The following is a 19,726-nucleotide window of genomic DNA, read 5'->3' as shown; positions in this document are numbered from 1 at the left end:
GATTCTTATACATGACAAAGTTGTTTATCAAAATATATATGATTTTTATTGAATTTAGAAAACAAATAGAAACACAAGCGTAATATTTTTTTTTTTGGAAAATCTCTTTATACACTCACTTTATACATTATATTTTTTTATTCATCAGTTATCAAGATCTTAAATTTTAACTTTTTTTTTTAGAAAAAACAATTAAAATTTTCATAAAATGTGACATTAAATTTCATTAATATTCATCAAAAAAACATGGACAACATGAATTTTGTTAGAATAATCCATATTGTGTATATCTTATTCCTATATTCGTGGTATCAATCCCAAATATCTAGGAACTGTTTTGTGTATATAAACTGATGTAGTGACTCACTAATTTTCAAAGATCAAAGCTATAGAAGGCTGCATATAACAAGTGCTCTCTGTCATTTGCATTTACCATTGAGAAGATACACTGAGACAGACACAGAGTCTGAGGAAATATGGTTCAGTAACGTCCCACGGTTTTCTGTGATTTCTACCTTTGGGTTGTGTACTCAAGGACTGTTGCAGAAATAAGTTCAAGGCAGTGTTTCGTGATCCAAAAGTAATTCGATCGTGCTAAAATTTGGTTAGGAACTTCATGGTACTACTGACCTGAGATTCCAACGGTTTATTTGTATTTTATTTGAGCTTCTTCAACCCTGTTCAGAATAGCTCATCTGGATTTACAGATTTGACCAGTTCTGGTGGAGACGTCAAGTATTGATTTGAGCAATTGTGGCTAGCTGATGAAACTGTCTTGGCACACTTGAGTTCTCTCAAGTTGGAGAGTCATGTTGATTCATCGGTATGCTATCCAACTTTAGAATCTGAGTTGCAGTATCTAGTGATTTTGTGTATTTATTGATGATATCTTTCTTTCTTTCAAACTTGATGGGAAGGAAATTGTTGAACGTTTGAGAGCTCATGGAACCAAGAGGAGAAAGGGAACAAATACTAAATTTGGTAAAACTGATGTCGGACGTTTTGAAAATCGTGAGGGAGATCAACCTGGGGAATGTTGGATAAATTTGAATCCAATAATTGGACGCACAGATTCCCCTGGCAAGAGAGAAGACACATGTTATCAGAAGGCTAACAAAAGGAGTGCTGGTGATGCAACATTGGTAGTTTCAGTCCCTAAACACCGGAGATCATCTTCTGGCCATGGTCCTTTCAAGTTCTCACATAGTGGTCCTAAAAGTCCACTGAAAGCTTATAAAGAAGAGTTGCATGAAGAGAGGACCACAAATGTCTCCTAATTCAAAACGAGGGAAAAAGATTAGAAAGCAGCGCTCCCCGTAAGAAAAAAAGAAAATCAAAGAACGCAGAATATGATTTTGGGGTCTCACTGATTCGGAAAATCAAAGCGAAGATTGCAACTGCTGTGAGAAGGTAAACTTCACCAATAGCATCGGACCGCTTATTTTTATTGTACTCTAGTTCAGTTTATTAATATGCAACTTCTTCTGCCTCTGGATCGGGAAATTGTTCTTGAGTTCATGTAATATGCAACGGAGGAGGTGGAGCACCAGCACTTGTTCTTGAGTTCATCTGTAAGCTCCCTCTTTATAACTCTGGTAAGCATAGCGTTGTTTATCATCGAATTTTGTTTACAAAACAAAAGGCGAGAACTAGGCTTCACAGATCTCTTTCCTTTAACATCAATGTGCATCTCTACAAACAGCATGAAAGAGAATACACATAAAAGCACAGTGAACTTGAGCGGCATCTCTACTCTTTTGTTTCTTAGGTTATAAGAATATTAAAGTTTGTATCACATGAAAATATATATCCACAGAAAGCTAAGGTTATGGAGATAACATAACGTTCAAAGGGTCTCTGCTTTCATGAGATTATGTCTGATAGTTGTCAACCTATCTGGTTAAAATCAAATAAACAGATTTTGTTTGCGATGCATACAATTTTTTTTTTTTAAGTTAGAAACTGTCATGGTTATGTTATCTCTCAACACGTACGCAAATCCTACGCTAAACTAGTGCCAAATTGTAAAACTATGTTAGCCTATATCATACAAGATCATCTATTTATGCAGAGAAAAGACTTATTTTATTTAATAGGAATATTATAGATGGAAAACTAACATATATAATATAGAAAGAAAAAAAAAGAAACCACATGCTTGATAAATCATCATCATCAACGATCTCTGATTATTCCTCTAGCCCTCATGTCAGCAACCGTTGCATTCACACGTTTCTCTTGCTCATCAAGCCAAGCAAATTGTTTTTCCAGCCGGAAGTATATATAGGCTAGGACCGGTAATGAACCTATCGAGATTACATCCAGAACACCCAATGGAGGGAGACCCACCCTCTTCAAAATTCTAGCTACTGCACCCGCCATTACTGGATCTGGATCTGATGGATCTACTTAGAGCAAACCAAAGAAAAACACAACACACAGTTAATCCCTAAATTGGATGCTAATATGCTAAGATAGAAACCTATTAGATCTAATCAGACATATCAAAGTACAAAAAGAAAAGGAAGAATCTACACATCTAAATCGCTAATTGGATTGGAAATATAATCATCCCTATCCTATTTTTAACACGAAGGGAGAGAAAGAGAGAGATAAGAAGAAGAACCTGACAAGACTTAAAAGCAGTTCCAGAACTTATTCCAGATCCCTGTCCCCTCGTTTCTTAATATATACCCAACAACCGGTTTGTGGCTTGGACCTCTCATGTTCGGTTATTTCTGGGCCCAACACCCACATTTTAGTCAATGCGATTAAACTCAGAACCAAATTTTCCAAACCGATTTTTCAGCTTTCGGTTTACAGGGTCGGTTAATTTATTGGACATTTAAAATCATTCAGTTTCTATAACATTTTGTTCTCTTTGTTTGACCAGGAAAAAAAAACACAAGATCTATTTAATACAATAGAATCTTTCTAAATTAATATTCGATAAATTAATAATCTCTATAAATTAATAAATTTGTTCTCAACTTGGACCAGTTCAAAATTTAACACAGATAAAATAATAAGATAATGTTTTTTTTTGAAAATTATATGTAAATATATTATTCCATTAAAATTATAAATTAATAACTTATATGTAATACATATTTTATATAAGTAAGAACATATCATGATATTGTTTGTTATATATTCACAATGGAATTATCATTATATTTTTTTAAAACTTAATATATTTTTGATGAGATCTAGTAATATTATATCTAAAACCACATTTAAGTTCTATGCAATATATATTATATACACAAAATTATATAATAAAATTAATATAAATGTCCAATTTCAAAAAATAACAATTAGTATCTATACACTAAAATCAAATATATTTTTATCTTAGAATAAATATATCTTAAAATAAGAATTTTAAATAAAAAAAACTTTTGTAAATTAATGTCTCTATAAATTAATAAAATTTCAAAGCTCCAACATTATTAATTTAAAGAGGTTCTATTGTATCTGCAATAAGATAGACATATCGTTTTTGGTAGTGATGGCTTGGGGGGTTAAACCTACTCTGCTTTGACCCACAACCCAGTGGGTTGAGTGGTTTTTTATTTGAAAAAATGATACTCTTGTTCTACAAGAAAAAAGTATGAAAATGATATAGTTCATTAACATAAACTATATTAAAACATCAATCTGGATTAAAAAAAAAACAAAAAACAAGAACTTACATGTTGTTCTTGGTTGCTTCTCCTGTTTCTTGAATCAAAATTTTGTCTCCATTCTTTGTTACTGTGTGCTCCTTGGGAAGGTTGATCCCTTCTACTGCTTTCATGAAACAAATCACCAAAACATGGTTCATTAACTTGCACCCAAAGTCCAAGGCATCAGAAACTTCTCCTTCAAGTTGAATGTCCTTTCAACAACTACATTGAGTTGCACAAGACCATTATTCAACAGAGTTCACAGTGTAAGTGAACTCTGATGTTTTCTATGTTCACAAGAGCATGGGCTCTGCATCAGACGCATATTACTATGGATCAACCGTGTCAATAAATATTGTGAGTTATGAAGTCGTTTATGCTTTTTGAACTTTTCGTCTATTTTGCAATTACTTATGTTAAATGAAAGCCTTTTGTTGTAAAAAAAAAAATGAAAGAGACATTATATCCCATGAGTTTTATCTGGAGTAATCCTAATACTATACCGGTTATTCAAGTTAATTGTTTTCATGGTCATCATTTTTGACATTGACCCAGCTTTTGATACACTTACCGGTTATTATCATTTGTAATATAGATTTTTTATAATGATGTGTGAAGTGTTAAAAAAAATAATATCAATGTGTTAATAATTAACTATCAATACATGAAAACAAATTGTGTTCGTGAATTTGTGTAACACAAGAAGTCATGTTTCACAATTTAAAAATCATAAAAAGACAAATTCGATAATATATTAAAAACTGAATGGTGGGCACTGGGCCGCAATAAATAAAATATTGTTAATAGGGTCCGACGATAGAAATAGAGATTGGATGACTAAAAACAACCTGAGAAAAAAAAGTGAATCTTTGTTCTAATCCATTCCAAGCCCTTCTTTTCTCTGTATTTATAGCCAACCAACGATATCTTCGAGGCTTGGGCCTCTCACAGTTGGTTATTACTGGGCCCAACATCTAACAACACCTTTCAGGCTGATAAATTTTTCCTTTCATTTTATTTTTTTATCAACTTAACTTTATTAATTAGACTGTTAAAAAATAATACATACTTTTTCTCTATACAATACAACTGAAAATAAATAATGACAAATAACATAATGAAAATGACTAGAAGACTACAACTGATCAAGTGAAGTCAAATGTAAAGATAAATTTCCTTTTGAAATCTTCTTTTTCAATAGAGTATCACTTGGGTTGGGCCACATACTAATGCTTGCAAGAGATTTGCATAAGAACAAAGAAGCATTCACTTCATCTCTATTCAGTAGACAGAGAAAATAAAACTAAAAGAGAAGTGGTAGGATTTGGTTTGCTCGCAGAAAGATACTTAACTATGTGTGTGTTTATATGGTCTTACAGACAAAGTGTGGGTGGTGGAGAAAGAGTTGAGAAAGAAACCCCATCGTTGGCTTTTTCTTCAAGTAAAGTAACACTCTTGTAGGCTATATCGAACCTTCGTTTTGGACCCACGAATCTATTCAAGTTGCAATGTTTCAAGGACCCATCTACCTTCAGAGTCCCACAAGTTGCAATGTGTGGGATCTGTCCTATCTGAGTTTGGGGAATCTCAAGAAAAACATTGCAGCGGTTTCAACCATTTTGATATTTATAATGTCCTAATGAAACCAAGAGAAGATTCTTTCAAGATTTTAGATCACTAAAAGGAACAAAATATCTGATTTCATCATGTCTTCTCTTGAATATCATAATCATAAATTCATACATAACCATAATAATCATCATCATCAGTGCCTATCTAGCGAACCTTTCAACCGCCAATCATAAGGCTCAGTCTTTCAGTAATAAGAAACAAAAACAACGAGCAATGTTCATCATTATCATCATCATCATCATCATCATCATCTAAATGTTTAGCTTTCAGCGGATTCTTTGTTAACTGGACTTCACCGTGTCGAGAACGATCCCTCTTGTTCTTCCCGGTGCTCCCCCGTTAATCGAAGATAAATCCAACACGATCCTGCTCACTCACCAAAACACGGTTCATTAACATAAACTATATTAAAACATCAAATCTGGATTCAAAAAAAAAAAAAAAACAAGAACTTACATGTTGTTCTTGGTTGCTTCTCCTGTTTCTTGAATCAAAATTTTGTCTCCATTCTTTGTTACTGTGTGCTCCTTGGGAAGATTGATCCCTTCTACTGCTTTCATCAAACAAATCACACATTACGCTTAGCTTCCTACCTAATTAGTATTACACTGTCTACTCTTTGGTTTTGGTTTTGTTACCTTGTACACCATTCACAGGAGCATCATCGATTATCCTTAAAACATTCTGAAAAGAGAGCCAGTGTTGCTTACCATTCAAGTTCTTTAATCGGGCTTTTCAAAACATAAGGTGGGATAAGTCACCTTAAGGTTCTTGTAGCATTCCTCGAGGTTGTCATTATACAGTATATGTTCAAAAATGCCTGAGGATTCCCCAGCTTTGATCTCTGCTTCAGCGTTTCTAAGCCTCTTTTGAATCTGCTCCTCTGTCTCGGTTCCTCTGTTTTTTTTTTTCATTTGAGCTTTACAATGAAAGATCTGAAGACACAACTACTCATTTGGTAAAAGTCATGATTGTTACCGAGCACGGAGCCGATCTTCAAGCTCCTTCATTGAAGGAGGACATACGAATATGAATACCGCATCAAGAGAACTAGCCTTCACAGACCTCGCTCCCTGAACATCAATGTCAAGTATGCATCTCTACAAACAAACAAAGAATTAGATCATTTTAAAGAAAGCAAAGACACAAAAGATGATCTCTTTATTTATTACCTTTCCTGAATCTGTTACAACCTCAACAGACTCAATGCTGGTTCCATAAAGATTACCATGAACAGAAGCATACTCAAGAAACTTCCCGTCATTAATCTCTTTCTCCATCACAGTTTTATCAGTGAAATGGTAATGAACACCGTTCTCCTCCATACACCTCGGAGAACGAGTTGTGTGGCTCACAGAGAACCCAAACATTGAAGGGAACTCCTTCATAAGCATAGCTATCAACGTTCCTTTACCAACTCCAGATGGACCGCTAATGACAATAGGCTTCTCTGCATTGCCTCTCACTCCTTTACTCCAAGCAACAACTTCTTTTCCCAAGAGTTTCCTTTGTTCCCGGACAAAAGGACTATCAACCTACATGAATGTTAAAACATAAGAGAACACAAGAACCCCTAAAAATTTATGTGCTAACAACGTTGTTACTAACCTCGAGGAACCATATAGAGTCATCAGATGCTGAGCCTTTCTTAATAACCAAGATCCGGCCTTGTTTAAGAACAATGGCAGAGTAAGCCTTGCAGGGTTTAGGTCCTGTTCCAAGAACAGTAGGAGTAGACCTGAAACACACACACCAATATTGACTTCAAATTCCATATTTAATGGAAGAAGAAACTAATCTACCAAGATAAGAACACACACCACTTGTTAGTGTTTTTGTCATGAATCTGAACTCCAAGGAACAATGGGTTCCCTTCATGATTCCCACCAATCACATACTGCAAAAACAAAAAGACCCTCAAGATCAAAACCAAGGTACAAGGAGGATCAAGAACAGTTTCAAATGAAGAGGCTTACGGATCGATCTCCAATTTGGACAGATGTATCTCTGTGTTCAGGTTCGGTTTTAACACCAAAGCCATTAGTGTGTTGTTGTCCATTCTCTAGATGATCAACAAAGAAAGCTGGCGCTTCTCCCTATGAATAAGAAGAAACAAAGAATGTGAGACATCAAATGAGCAGAGAAGAGCAACGAAGTGAATCTCGCGCCAAAAGAGGCTCACCATAGAGGCTTTTTCTATAGCTTCCAAGAAAGACACAAACTCAGCCTGAGAGCAATATGTCACAATCACAACATAAAAGAGATCAAAACATACACATAAAACCCCAATCTCAAATCATAAAGGTTAAGACCTTTTTGCATCAACATTCAAACCCTCCCAAATGCAGGCAGATTCATCAAAAAAACAAAATAAATAAAAACCAAAACTTTGGAAACATAACCATAGATCTCAGCATAAACCAATGAAAATCACCGAAACAAAACGATCTTAAGAAAGAAAAAAACTACCTTTTAATATGAACAGAGGACGGGGCTGAGGAAAGACGAAAGCTTTTGGATTGAATTGGCTTACTCAGCAGGCGAGAGGATGTGTATTATTTATATCGACATATTGTAAGAAAAAGGATCAGACGAGAGAATTGAGAAACAAGTTTTCAGTTTTTTTAATTTTGTTTGACAATGAATATCTCTCTCTGGAGTTTTCTAGTTCGGCTATGAAGAAATAATATATATAGATATGTGTATATGTGTGCATCGTCGACGAGTCCAAGACAACTTGGAGACAAGCGGCGTGAAGATGTGAGGAAGAAAAGTCCTTTTCTGTATTTAAAAATAATGATGATTTCATTAAATTTTATTTTTTATAGTGAAGACAAATATATATTAAAGAAATTTGGTGGTGTGAAATTTTATTTATTACTATATGATTGTTTTGTTCAGATGCTATTAACAAATAAATAAATAAATAAAAAGTTCTCCCATTATTTTTATTTTAATTTAACTCAATTAAATATCACAACTCCCTGAAACCAGTTAGATTACTCATCACTGATTCAATACTAACCTAACATTATTTTTCGATGAGCTTAGTTATTCCTACTTAATCTATAATCTTAGAATGTATTTTAGAAATAAAAAATAATTTTAAATAATATTATTTGTTTTAACTCTAACTAATAGGAGACTGGTATGAAATACTATTGCAAAAATATAGTAGAAATAACAAGAGTAAATTGTATTTTTTAACACATCTGTATATTTAAGATATGGAATAAGTAAGCCTTTTAAAAGAAAAAAAAAGATATGAAAGAAATATTTAATACTCTTTGCATTTCAGTTTAATTATCATTGTAGAATAAAATTTGCATTTCAAAATAAGTGTCGTTTTAGAATTTTATTGTAAAATTTATTAATAATAACTCTGTTTTATTTTTTAATTGGTTAAAATATGGTTAAGTGTATATGTAATTTTTTTATTTTGAAAATATGTAAACTTAATGTTTTCTTAATCTATATGAATAAAACCTAAAACAACATTTAAAATGAAACTGATGGAGTTAGTATCTTAGAAACTGTGTTAACTAGGGTAAAACAAAGTTGGTATTTTAGTGGTGCTAACTTCACGGAAAAACAAACACTTTTCTCTATTTTTAATACTTTTATGATTTTAGTGCACTACAATAATTATAGTCTAAAATAGTTTATTTGATTGGTCCCTAAGTCACGTGGAGTACTATAATGTGAATTTAAATGTAGTTTACAGAATTATTTTGAAGTATTTTTATCAATAATTTTGTCATATCACGATAATGATATTTAAACTACAAAATATTGTTCAGAATGGTAATTATAATAAATATGATGGACCTTATCAACTGAGTATTTGAGAAGTAAAATATTAAGGTTTACGTAAAGTAATACGTCGAAATGGATTTAGACTTCCGAATATATTTTACAACTTTATCGTATAACTCGCCAATTTCGAACTCTTAAGAGTTTCATTCTTAACTGGTAGTGCAATTTTTTTTTTTTTTTTGAGAAACAGGTAGTGCAATCTCATTGGTTGAACCGTTGAAGGGATTTAAGTTTTTTATTTGGAAATCTGATTAAGCAATGTCTGTTTTTTTAACTATTTCAAAGTTTTTTAGCATTTTGATGGACACGTTGAGAAAAAAAAAACATTGTTTGATGAGAAATATTCAAGTAGGATAAGCCTTTTTCAAAAAAAAAAAAAATTCAAGTAGGTGATTTTGTTAAAGACGAGATAAATAATAATTAGTCACTCCGCCACTTATCCCATTTTTCTTATAACTAGTTGGTCTGTTTAATTAGAAAAAGAACGATGCATGAATCTTGCAGTTTAAAGAGTAAGACAACCTTAAATTTTTAAAAAAGTATTTTACAATTTACAATTAAAAAAATAAAATAAAGTATTTTACTTTTAGATACACGACCGTCAGAATCAGATAGTTATCGCATCATCACAAAATGATGAAGACGGTAATCATTTTCATTATTCAAAACTTTTATAGGTTAAAAACTTAAAATTATTGAGATGATTATTAAAATCAACTTATTCGAATGATACAAAAGCGGTAAAAATGAACATAGTGGGTTAACGTAAAGAATGGACGTAAACTTATAATATAATTTCGTAACATGGGAAACTGGACCAATAATGTTAGACAAGGTCTGATGGGATTGGTTAGAAACATTGGATTTTGTCCCCTGAAATTTCAAACTTCCATTCAAAACATGACATGATTTTGACCAAACCATCAATCCTCCAAAGTTGAATGCTGGAAAGTGGATAAGGACATGAATACGAAGCTTGTCCTCATCCTTATTTTGTTTATCTTAACATTCCTATTTTTCGATATTCCTAACACTTTCTACAAAGACGACTCCACTATGACCATTTGGGTAAAGAACATTATCCATGATCAATGTTTAAACACATATGAAGTCCATATATCTGCCAAGACGCGTGAGCCCTATCGGCTATATGGCGTATGACGTGTCAATGGGGTTTGGAAAGGAAAAAAATGAATATTAGTAGACTAAAGTTTCTTAAATTTATATTCAAACTGATATTTAAACTTCATAGACAAGAATTTGGTAATGTTATATATATATATTAAGATTCAAAAATATACAAAGGTTAAACCCAAAAAGATATATAAAGGTCTAACGAGCATGTCGTTGGTGTCTTGGTGAAGTAGTAGAAGCCAAACTTCAAACATGATGCTTAATTGAAACCCTAGGTTTTGCCAAACAGAGTAGCTGATGAAATCGGCGCCAGATTAGGTGATGCAATAGACAAATGTAGCTAAAATTCATAGACTTTTAAATCGAATTTTATTTGATTTATACTAATATTAATATATATGCATATCTATATATATAAGACTTACAATTCCTTAATTTGTGTTAGGCATCATAAACTGGACCAGACTGGTATAGCCAAAATCATTACCTAACCAAAGCTCCAGTTCTCTACGTACAAAAAAGATGGACCATGTGGAAAATAGCGCCACGGCAACAAATCAAACTGTCAAGTCTGGATAACATGTAGTCAAAGTCCTCCGGCACCAAAATTCAGATGGAGTAGTTAGAAAAACATCAATCTCTGGCAAGAACATACATAAGACAAATGAGTCAGCAATAGGTTTTGTAAACTAGAAGATGATGTGTGGCACTACTAGTATTAGATGAATGCATACTATGTATGAGATAACAAAGAAACAACCTCCTGCACAACAATGTCTTCATGACGGCAGCCTCTATTTTCCGATCAATACGTGACATCAGGAACATTATCCTAGGAAGAAGGAAAATGAGGCTCTTCAGAGGCCTCCTCTCCTTGTGGCTCACCTAATTGGAGATCTCACCTTTCACTTGCAACTCTTAATGCTTCCTTGTTTTTATCTTTTTTGCCTTTGGATGCATTGACTCTGGGATAACTTATTTGTAAATCATCTTTTCATTTTTAATGATGTTAACGTTCTTAGCAAAAGAAAAAAAAAGTTGGTCTCCTTAAGTTCCTTGCCAACGCTAACGTGTTTCCAACGTTGTATTCAAGCAGTTGATTTTTGTTACGTTTACAAGTTTTTAACGATAAGAAATTTTGTTGGTATCTGTCAATTTCATTCTGTGATATTGTCAACCGAAAAATAAATATATAGCCACATCGACCCTTATATCATGCCGTAATCTATGGTATGGGTTAGTTGATTGGGCCCTGTTGAAAGTGTAAATCATTAGTCGCCCACCTCGACCTGATTGCTTTAGTAACAAAAATAGTGATGCCTTTTGCATTCATAGCAATCCAACATTGTGTCAATCTTTACTTTCTCTGCAAACATTGTATCAATGGAAGTGTTGGTAAAGAATAGCGAAACTTAGAGTAAATAAAATAGATGGAATGAGAGGAAAAATAAAATAATAAATAAAGTAAACTAGTAAAATAAAAATAAATAAATAAAAAGAAAATGAACGGAGAAAACCGAGAGATCAAGTAACATTTTCTTCTTGTTAAGACAAGTGGGAAGTTTTTCACTTTTTTTCAGCGATGTTCAGCTGAAATATATTTCTGCTGCATTTCATTTGATTGGTAATAATAAAGCTGAATAGAGAGTAAAACAAATTTACTCCAAAATATTTATTCGAAAAGGTCATTTAGTCATATCTGAAGTTTAAATACCTTTATTGCTTTTAACTATTAAATACATTTTTTGCTTTTAAATATTCATGAAAATGATGTGTACTTTCGCGGGTATACGTTACCACTCTTCTAGCGCCACATAGTAACTTTTATTACAAGATGACATGTGTCCTTTTACTATGATAATTTATTTTTGATTTTCAATATTATATTTTCTGAAAATTAGAACTTCTATTGCACTGCGAAACCTTCACAATTTAATTAATTTTCATATAAAAAGACTAACCGATGACTTTTTTTTTTAATTTAAAAATCTGCTTTTAATGATCTCTTGTTTTGGTGAAGAAACGTACGTATTCTTGTTTTGATTTACTTAATTTTAATCTTATGTGTATATATATATATATTTTTTTTTTTTTTTGCCCAGCCCTATACCCAACTGTGTAGAACAATGGCATTGTGCCTCATGATAAATAGATTTAAGCCATTGATTAATGATTGTAGTCTCAAACTAGGTGTGGTTTTGCTTAACAATTGGATTTTCACTAATAGTTATTTATCCCAATATCTTTTGACTTTGGTATTATAAAGGGGTGTTTCAGATTCTATATCAAAACACAGAGCTAGGTTGCCCCAAAACTTTCACATCCACTGAAATGGAAACACATTCAGAGTTGCCCTATCACCGGTTTTGGCTTCACTAGGTCTTACCGTTATCTATATGCCTACGCCAGATATGTGCACTTTGGGGATTTGAAGATGTTTGATTGTGGACAAACAATGTATATTTGTATTGGTTATCATCGAAGGTTTTTTTTTCAAAGAGCGAAGTAGTGAAGATGGAGAACTGCTTGTTGTGGATCGTGACAATCAAGAAGATAATGTATTATTCTATGTTAGGTGTATTGCACCCAAAGTCCAAGGCATCAGAAACTTCTCCTTCAAGTTGAATGTCCTTTCAACAACTACATTGAGTTGCACAAGACCATTATTTAACAGAGTTCACAGTGTAAGTGAACTCTGATGTTTTCCATGTTCACAAGAGCATGAGCTCTGCAACCGATACATATTACTATGCATCAACCGTGTCAACAAATATTGTGAGTTATGAACTTATGAAGTTATTTATGCTTTTTGAACTTTTCGTCTATTTTGCAATTGCTTATGTTAAATGAACGAGATACTATATCCATGAGTTTTATCTGGAGTAATCCTAATACTATACCGGTTATTCAAGTTAATTGTTTTCATGGTCATCATTTTTGACATTTTTTTTTTAATCTTTTTGTCTTTTTATTGTGTTGGACTTTGTCATTTTTAGCTTCCTCTTAATAAAATTTTGAGTTGACCAAAAAAATATGAGTAGTGTAATGTCTTGTCAATGGGCTCTATGATCGTACACTTGTCTCGTGGATTCATTTTTGACATTGACCCAGCTTTTGGTACACTTACCGGTTATTATCATTTGTAATATAGATTTTTTATAATGATGTATGGAGTGTTAAAAAAATAATATCAATGTGTTGATAATTAACTATTAATACATGAAAACAAATTGTGTTCGTGAATTTGTGTAACACAAAAAGAATCATGTTTCACAATTTAAAAACCATAAAAGGACAAATTCGATTATATATTAAAAACTGGATGGTGGGCACTGGGCCGCGATAAATAAAATATTGTTAGTAGGGTCCGACGAAAGGGATAAATGAGTCAAATTCGCCGAGTTTGACCTTATAAAAGTGGCTCCTATGTTATTTACAGTTTTACCCTTGATGGTGTTTTCAGAATTCAAAGCTAGAAGAACGTGACACAGACTCGCTTATTTTATTTTCTATTGACATCACCGAAAATCACTTAAACACCCTTTGCCGATCTGGTGGGTCTGAAACTACTCTTTACAAGGCTGTGCTGTAATTCCTTCGTAAAGAAGAGGGCTTTATAGTCATTTCTCTTAGAGTTATGAAATTAATAAAATAAAAAACAGAAAAACAAACAATCATAGAGGCTGATGAAAAAGAGAGATGATGAGGGAGGGAAGATTCTTGTTGACTTTCCTTCTCTGTGTTTCTTTCCATTACAAAACATCAAACAATTTGATCAAACACCTCAAGAAAATATCTTATCGTTGATTCGATCCATCTTCTTCTTCTTCATCATCGACCTCACGCGTTGTGTCGTCCTCTTATTCTTCGTTTTCACATATATATCGTTGCATCGATCTCCACCTAAGTTTAGTCGATCCTTATTCAAATCTCGCGTTGTGACTTGTGAGTGAATCAACCATGGGAAACTGTTGCGGAACGGCGGGATCGTTCCCTCAGAACGACGACAGCAACAAACCAAAGAAAGGAAAGAAGAAGCAAAACCCTTTCTCGATCGACTACGGTCTCCACCACAACGGAGGAGGAGGAGGAGGTCTCAAACTCACCGTCCTATCTGATCCAACGGGTCGTGAGATCGAGCAGAAGTACACGCTAGGTCGTGAGCTAGGTCGCGGAGAGTTCGGCGTCACGTACCTTTGTACAGACAAAGAGACAGGGGAGGTTTTGGCGTGTAAGTCGATCTTGAAGAAGAAGCTGAGGACGGCTGTGGATATAGAGGATGTGAGGAGAGAAGCTGAGATCATGAGGCATATGCCTGAGCATCCTAATTTGGTTACGTTGAAGGAGACTTACGAGGATGAGTATGCTGTGCATTTGGTTATGGAGCTTTGTGAAGGTGGTGAGTTGTTTGATAGGATTGTGGCGAGAGGGCATTATACTGAGAGAGCTGCTGCTGCTGTTACTAAGACCATTATTGAAGTTGTTCAGGTTCGTCAGAGGTTTTTGATCTTTAAGTGTTGTATGTCTCAGTTTTGGGTTCTTGGACATTATTGGATTGTTGCATTGCTTGAAGGGTATTCTCGGTTTAATGCATAGAGACTGAGAAAAGAAAACTTTCTTCACATTTTGTGTGTTTTGGATTTATGCAAATGTTTAACTCTTGGGAATGTTTGGTTTTTTGGATGAGAGACTTAATGAGTTTCCATGTGATCTCTGCAGGTGTGTCATAAGCATGGGGTAATGCACAGGGATCTGAAACCAGAGAACTTCTTGTTTGCAAACAAGAAGGAGACTGCACCTCTTAAGGCTATTGATTTTGGACTCTCTGTTTTCTTCAAACCAGGTTTTGTGTTCTGTTCTCTTCTCCTTTCCAGTATGACAACAATCTTAAACCCTCACCATTTTCTTCTATTGCAGGCGAGAGGTTCAACGAGATCGTTGGGAGTCCGTACTACATGGCTCCTGAGGTGCTAAAACGAAACTATGGGCCAGAAGTTGACATCTGGAGTGCTGGTGTGATTCTTTACATATTGCTCTGTGGTGTTCCACCTTTCTGGGCAGGTCAGTTCTATCTTCTGACTTTATGGGGGGGACATATATTTGAAGTGCACACAAGAATTAAAGAATCTTTTCTTCTGTTTTGTTTATAACATTTTCAGAAACTGAACAAGGAGTTGCACAAGCGATTATTCGATCTCAATTGGACTTCAGAAGGGATCCATGGCCCAAGGTTTCTGAACACGCCAAAGACCTTATCAGGAAAATGCTTGATCCTGACCAAAAGCGTCGTCTCACTGCTCAGCAAGTGCTAGGTATATAGTTTTATGGTTTCTAATGATGTTATGTTGTCATACGGAATCTTAGACATATACAGAGTAGTAACTAGTGTCTTGCTTCGTTTTGCAGATCATCCGTGGTTACAGAATGCAAACACGGCTCCCAATGTATCACTAGGTGAAACAGTAAGGGCAAGGTTGAAGCAGTTCACTGTCATGAACAAGCTCAAGAAACGAGCACTCAGGGTAAACATATACTCCCATGACACTTTAGGACTATATACAAGAATTACGAAAGTATTTAGTTTTTAACATTTTCTAAACAAAAACATCATTGATTATCTAGTTAATCACAATTCAACCAATAATATAACAATCTGCATAATACTAAAAGTCATATAACATAAAAACTTAACTAATTTTACATAGAAAACTGAAAACATAATCTGATTTGAAACAAAATACAAATCTCTAAAAAGCTAACTATTAAGAAAGAGAGGGTTTATTTTTTTTATAAACAGAAAACATCTCCTGTGATCTTAAAACCCCTAAACAATAGTTTAATTTGTTCTTTTACGAATTTTCTCCATAGGTTATTGCTGAGCATCTATCAGATGAAGAAGCTTCTGGTATAAGAGAAGGGTTCCAAATAATGGACACAAGCCAAAGAGGGAAGATCAACATCGACGAGCTGAAAATAGGGTTGCAGAAGCTTGGCCATAACATTCCCCAAGATGATATACAAATCTTGATGGACGCTGTAAGCTTTTATTTCATCATTTACCAAATCTTTGAAGTTATATAACGCAATTCACTTGAGCTTATAGGGCTATCTTTTATTTTGCAGGGAGATACCGATAAAGATGGATACTTAGACTGTGACGAGTTCATTGCCATATCAGTGCATCTCAGGAAAATGGGCAATGACGAGCATCTCAAGAAAGCGTTTGCCTTCTTTGATCAAGACAATAACGGATATATCGAAATAGAGGAGTTAAGGGAAGCTTTGTCTGATGAAGTTGGTACCAGTGAAGAAGTTGTTGATGCCATTATACGCGATGTTGATACTGATAAGGTTTGTTTAGCCTCATCGTTGGTGAAGATAGCTTGGAAAACAAGTCAATGACTAAACATGATCAATTTTTTTTTTTGCAGGATGGAAGAATAAGTTATGAAGAGTTTGTGACGATGATGAAGACGGGAACAGATTGGAGAAAAGCTTCTAGGCAGTACTCGAGGGAACGGTTTACCAGTATCAGTCTCAAATTGATGCAAGATGCATCGTTGCATGCCAATGGCGATACAAGATGAGAGAGTCTGAATCAAAGAGATGCAAATCTTTCTTCATTTCTTTATTTTTTTTCCTTTTGAGTGGTTTTTTTGTTGTTCTTACATTACGATGTAAGCATCTTAGGCTTGTAAGTTATAACGAATCGTGTGTTTGATTTTCTGGCTGAGAGCGAGCATGTGGACCAAGAGATAAAAGAGTTTGGCAGTGTGTAGATATTTTGTATTATTGTGTTGATAGAGACATATTCATTAGTTTTTCTTGTGATAATCTGTAATTTTCTATAACATTTCAAGAATTATATGAGAGATTGGATTTGTTTTCTCTTTTAACAATCCATAAGTTGTAGAGCCGTTTATCATTTTGTATATATAAATCTTCTTTGTCTTATCCTTGTTTTTACTTCTACATTTACATGTAAAATTGTAATGGTGACGTTTTCAAATAATTTAGAAGTTTAACCTAAACTTAGTAATTATTTGTAAAATAAAACCGATTTGTATTCATAATTTTAAAATAGTTCATGGTAAATATTATTTCAAAGATATGAATCTTTGCTGATCCAGCTAGAGATGAACTAGCTTGTACAAGATATGGAACATGAATAAATTTATGGTATAGTTGGCGTGTGTTCAACTGTCAAAGTGCTGGTTGGTGCAAGGAAACAAAGAAAAACCGGATTCATGATATTTCTCCTGGTACACTCACGGGTTTGGTCCGTGCGGGTGATCCTGGTGGAGATTCAATAGTCTACGACTCTACGCTTACAGATCAGGTTTTAAGAAAAAGAAATATATACAGGAGACCTGACAAAAGCTCGAACATTACAAATCAATGTAAGAGTAGACTACCAAAGGATGTCTCAATAGTCTCAAAGTCCTTGAATATGAACGTTTCCACATCTCTCCTTTGAAGGTACGTTTAGTTTTATATTAGTATAAAACGGTTTTAAAAACTATATTTTAATAGATAAATTTCGAATCATAATGTAAGACTCCTAGACATGTTCAACTAAAGTGGGTCTATCGATTCTATGTATATCAGTACCGTGACCGACAAGAAACCGGAGCTTTTTGACAGAGACAGGTCTCCCCCTCCTCCGGGTCTGGGACCGTTTCCTCTCAAGCTCTCAGTTTTCCGACAGCTTTGATATCTCTCAGTGTTAGAGGTTGTGGTCTCAGCATCCGCTAAGATGTGCCGTTGATGGCATGTTAAGATTCTGGTGTCAGCGTAGAGAAGCTTTGGTGGGCTTTGTGGATGTGGTTATTCTTGTACCATTTTGTCAGTCATCGTATTTGTATTATAATCCCTCCCTTTTTTATTCGATGACACTTTTAGATTGTGCAAGTAGATTAATAAAACATTTAGTTTTTTGTTTCAAACAAAAAAAAACCTTTAGTTTTTATATTTTCTATGTAAAATTATCATTAATTATTAATCTTACCATAACTTGATCAATAATAAAACAGACCGCTGAATGCAAATAATTATTTAACATAAAAAATTATAAAAAAATTCATTGAAAATTGAAAACATCTTCTAGTTTGGAACAAATTTGTTTTTTTCTATTACATCATATAAAAAATAAACAGAGGGAATATAAGAATTTAAGAAATTAGGAAATGGTTTTGTAGTAGAACTACAAGTGTCTTCGCTTGTAATAAAATGTAAGAGATTTAAATCAGAAGGTGATGATGGCAAGAGATTTAAAATATGTTACGAAGAACTTCTAGGTAGAGTACGTAAGTTAAGGGGTCAATAAGAACATGATGACTTGTCAGTTATATGATCATCAACTTTGTGACACATTTCCATGCTTTTGCACCAATTAAATTAACAGAAACATTATTTTAACAACAAAAATTTCATGCATTGCATGCATCATCATCTCGTAAGAATCCATTTTTCATCTATGTTAGATAAACTTAACTATTCACAATAAATGATATGCACATGTATATATATTATATATACACACTAGATCAGTCCACCGAACTTGGAGCAATAAAAAAAGAAACCTTACCCAAATTTATTCATATAAGATCATCATAGACAAACTCAATTAGTATGTCGTAACTTATTAAAAATCTCATTAATCAAAAGACATATAAACGCTAAATAAGAGTTAAGAAAAAAGAGTTTCATGAGAAATGTGTATAAGCTTTTATATCATGAGATAATTAATCTTTGAAAAAATAATGAAATAAACTATTAGAGCACCAAACACCGTTTTGCATATAACTTTTTCTCATTTTACGATATAAAGTCCCAATCAACTATTATTTTAGTTTCGTTATTAGCTTCCCGGCCACTTTCGTTGGACTAAATTACTGTACCTGAAATACAATACAAGGTCTTGTGTTAATTTTTGGTAAAAAAAATTTTTGTTAATAGTTTGCATATTTGTTCGATTTATAGTACAATGTTTTCTGTAAAATAGAGTTTATCGGGAGAAAAAAAACACAGCTTATTTTTGATGACGATTTGTGGACTTACGTATGCTAATCAGATGCATCACTAGCCCATAACTTTATTTTTGCGTGTCGAACAAATGATCCATGCTTTTTTAAGAAAATGTTAACAATTATCCATACTTGGTGTTAATTGACATAATTTCCAAACCATCTATACCTAACCTTAATTTATGTTCAAATGAAATCTTCTTCACGTGTTAAAAAGTAGTATTTTTAGGATATTTTAATCAATCAAAAACCCTAGAGGGTTAATATTTTGAAAATATAAGTTGTTTATTCTTTTGATAAATTCTATATTAATCACGCTGAAATTTCTATTACTTGCGTTTGATATTTTTTTATATAAGAAAATACATGTTGTACCTTAGATCTTTAAAGCTTGGTGATGATAATGCATATCAACTAACAGTTTCATTACATACATCAAACTGATAGAGC

General features: G+C 33.5%; 2 protein-coding genes and 1 long non-coding RNA gene across 3 annotated transcripts; 1 reads left to right on the top strand and 2 right to left on the bottom strand.

The window, feature by feature from the left end:
- Positions 1-2,062: 2,062 nt before the first annotated feature.
- LOC103830110 lies at positions 2,063-2,743 on the bottom strand. The gene is made up of 2 exons (XR_625689.3): positions 2,627-2,743; positions 2,063-2,405 (listed from the first exon to the last, which is right to left on the bottom strand). It is a non-coding gene; the product is annotated as an uncharacterized LOC103830110 (long non-coding RNA).
- Positions 2,744-5,331: 2,588 nt separating this feature from the next.
- On the bottom strand, positions 5,332-8,070 carry LOC103830108 (guanylate kinase 2). The gene is made up of 11 exons (XM_009105817.3): positions 7,770-8,070; positions 7,483-7,527; positions 7,277-7,396; positions 7,121-7,197; positions 6,909-7,038; positions 6,473-6,835; positions 6,279-6,400; positions 6,062-6,197; positions 5,939-5,984; positions 5,757-5,850; positions 5,332-5,666 (listed from the first exon to the last, which is right to left on the bottom strand). Exons 2-11 carry the CDS (start codon positions 7,483-7,485, stop codon positions 5,582-5,584), a joined length of 1,176 nt encoding a protein of 391 aa, XP_009104065.1. The 5' UTR covers positions 7,486-7,527; positions 7,770-8,070; the 3' UTR covers positions 5,332-5,581.
- A 5,848-nt stretch (positions 8,071-13,918) lies between these two features.
- LOC103830107 (calcium-dependent protein kinase 32) lies at positions 13,919-17,140 on the top strand. Its single transcript, XM_009105816.3, has 8 exons — positions 13,919-14,738; positions 14,970-15,093; positions 15,168-15,311; positions 15,410-15,562; positions 15,657-15,772; positions 16,119-16,286; positions 16,374-16,601; positions 16,682-17,140. The coding sequence occupies exons 1-8, from the start codon at positions 14,211-14,213 to the stop codon at positions 16,835-16,837; spliced, it is 1,617 nt and encodes a 538-aa protein (XP_009104064.1). The 5' UTR covers positions 13,919-14,210; the 3' UTR covers positions 16,838-17,140.
- Positions 17,141-19,726: the final 2,586 nt, after the last annotated feature.

The sequence above is a fragment of the Brassica rapa genome, chromosome A07 (assembly GCF_000309985.2).
Source record: "Brassica rapa cultivar Chiifu-401-42 chromosome A07, CAAS_Brap_v3.01, whole genome shotgun sequence".
NCBI classification, from domain to species: domain Eukaryota; kingdom Viridiplantae; phylum Streptophyta; class Magnoliopsida; order Brassicales; family Brassicaceae; genus Brassica; species Brassica rapa.
The sequence above is the reverse complement of the archived record's forward strand: the minus strand, read 5'-3'. Positions and strand labels throughout refer to the sequence as shown.

Excerpts from the sequence above, each read along its gene's own strand:
- LOC103830108 (XM_009105817.3), bottom strand. Across the intron at positions 7,039-7,120 it reads GACAAAAACACTAACAAGTG|GTCTACTCCTACTGTTCTTG; the intron begins GTGTGTGTTCTT and ends TGTGTGTTTCAG. Across the intron at positions 6,198-6,278 it reads GAAGATCGGCTCCGTGCTCG|AGGAACCGAGACAGAGGAGC; the intron begins GTAACAATCATG and ends AAAAAAAAACAG.
- LOC103830107 (XM_009105816.3), top strand. The coding sequence starts at position 14,211 with ATGGGAAACTGTTGCGGAACGGCGGGATCGTTCCCTCAGAACGACGAC. Across the intron at positions 15,312-15,409 it reads TGTTCCACCTTTCTGGGCAG|AAACTGAACAAGGAGTTGCA; the intron begins GTCAGTTCTATC and ends TAACATTTTCAG. Across the intron at positions 15,563-15,656 it reads CACTGCTCAGCAAGTGCTAG|ATCATCCGTGGTTACAGAAT; the intron begins GTATATAGTTTT and ends TTCGTTTTGCAG.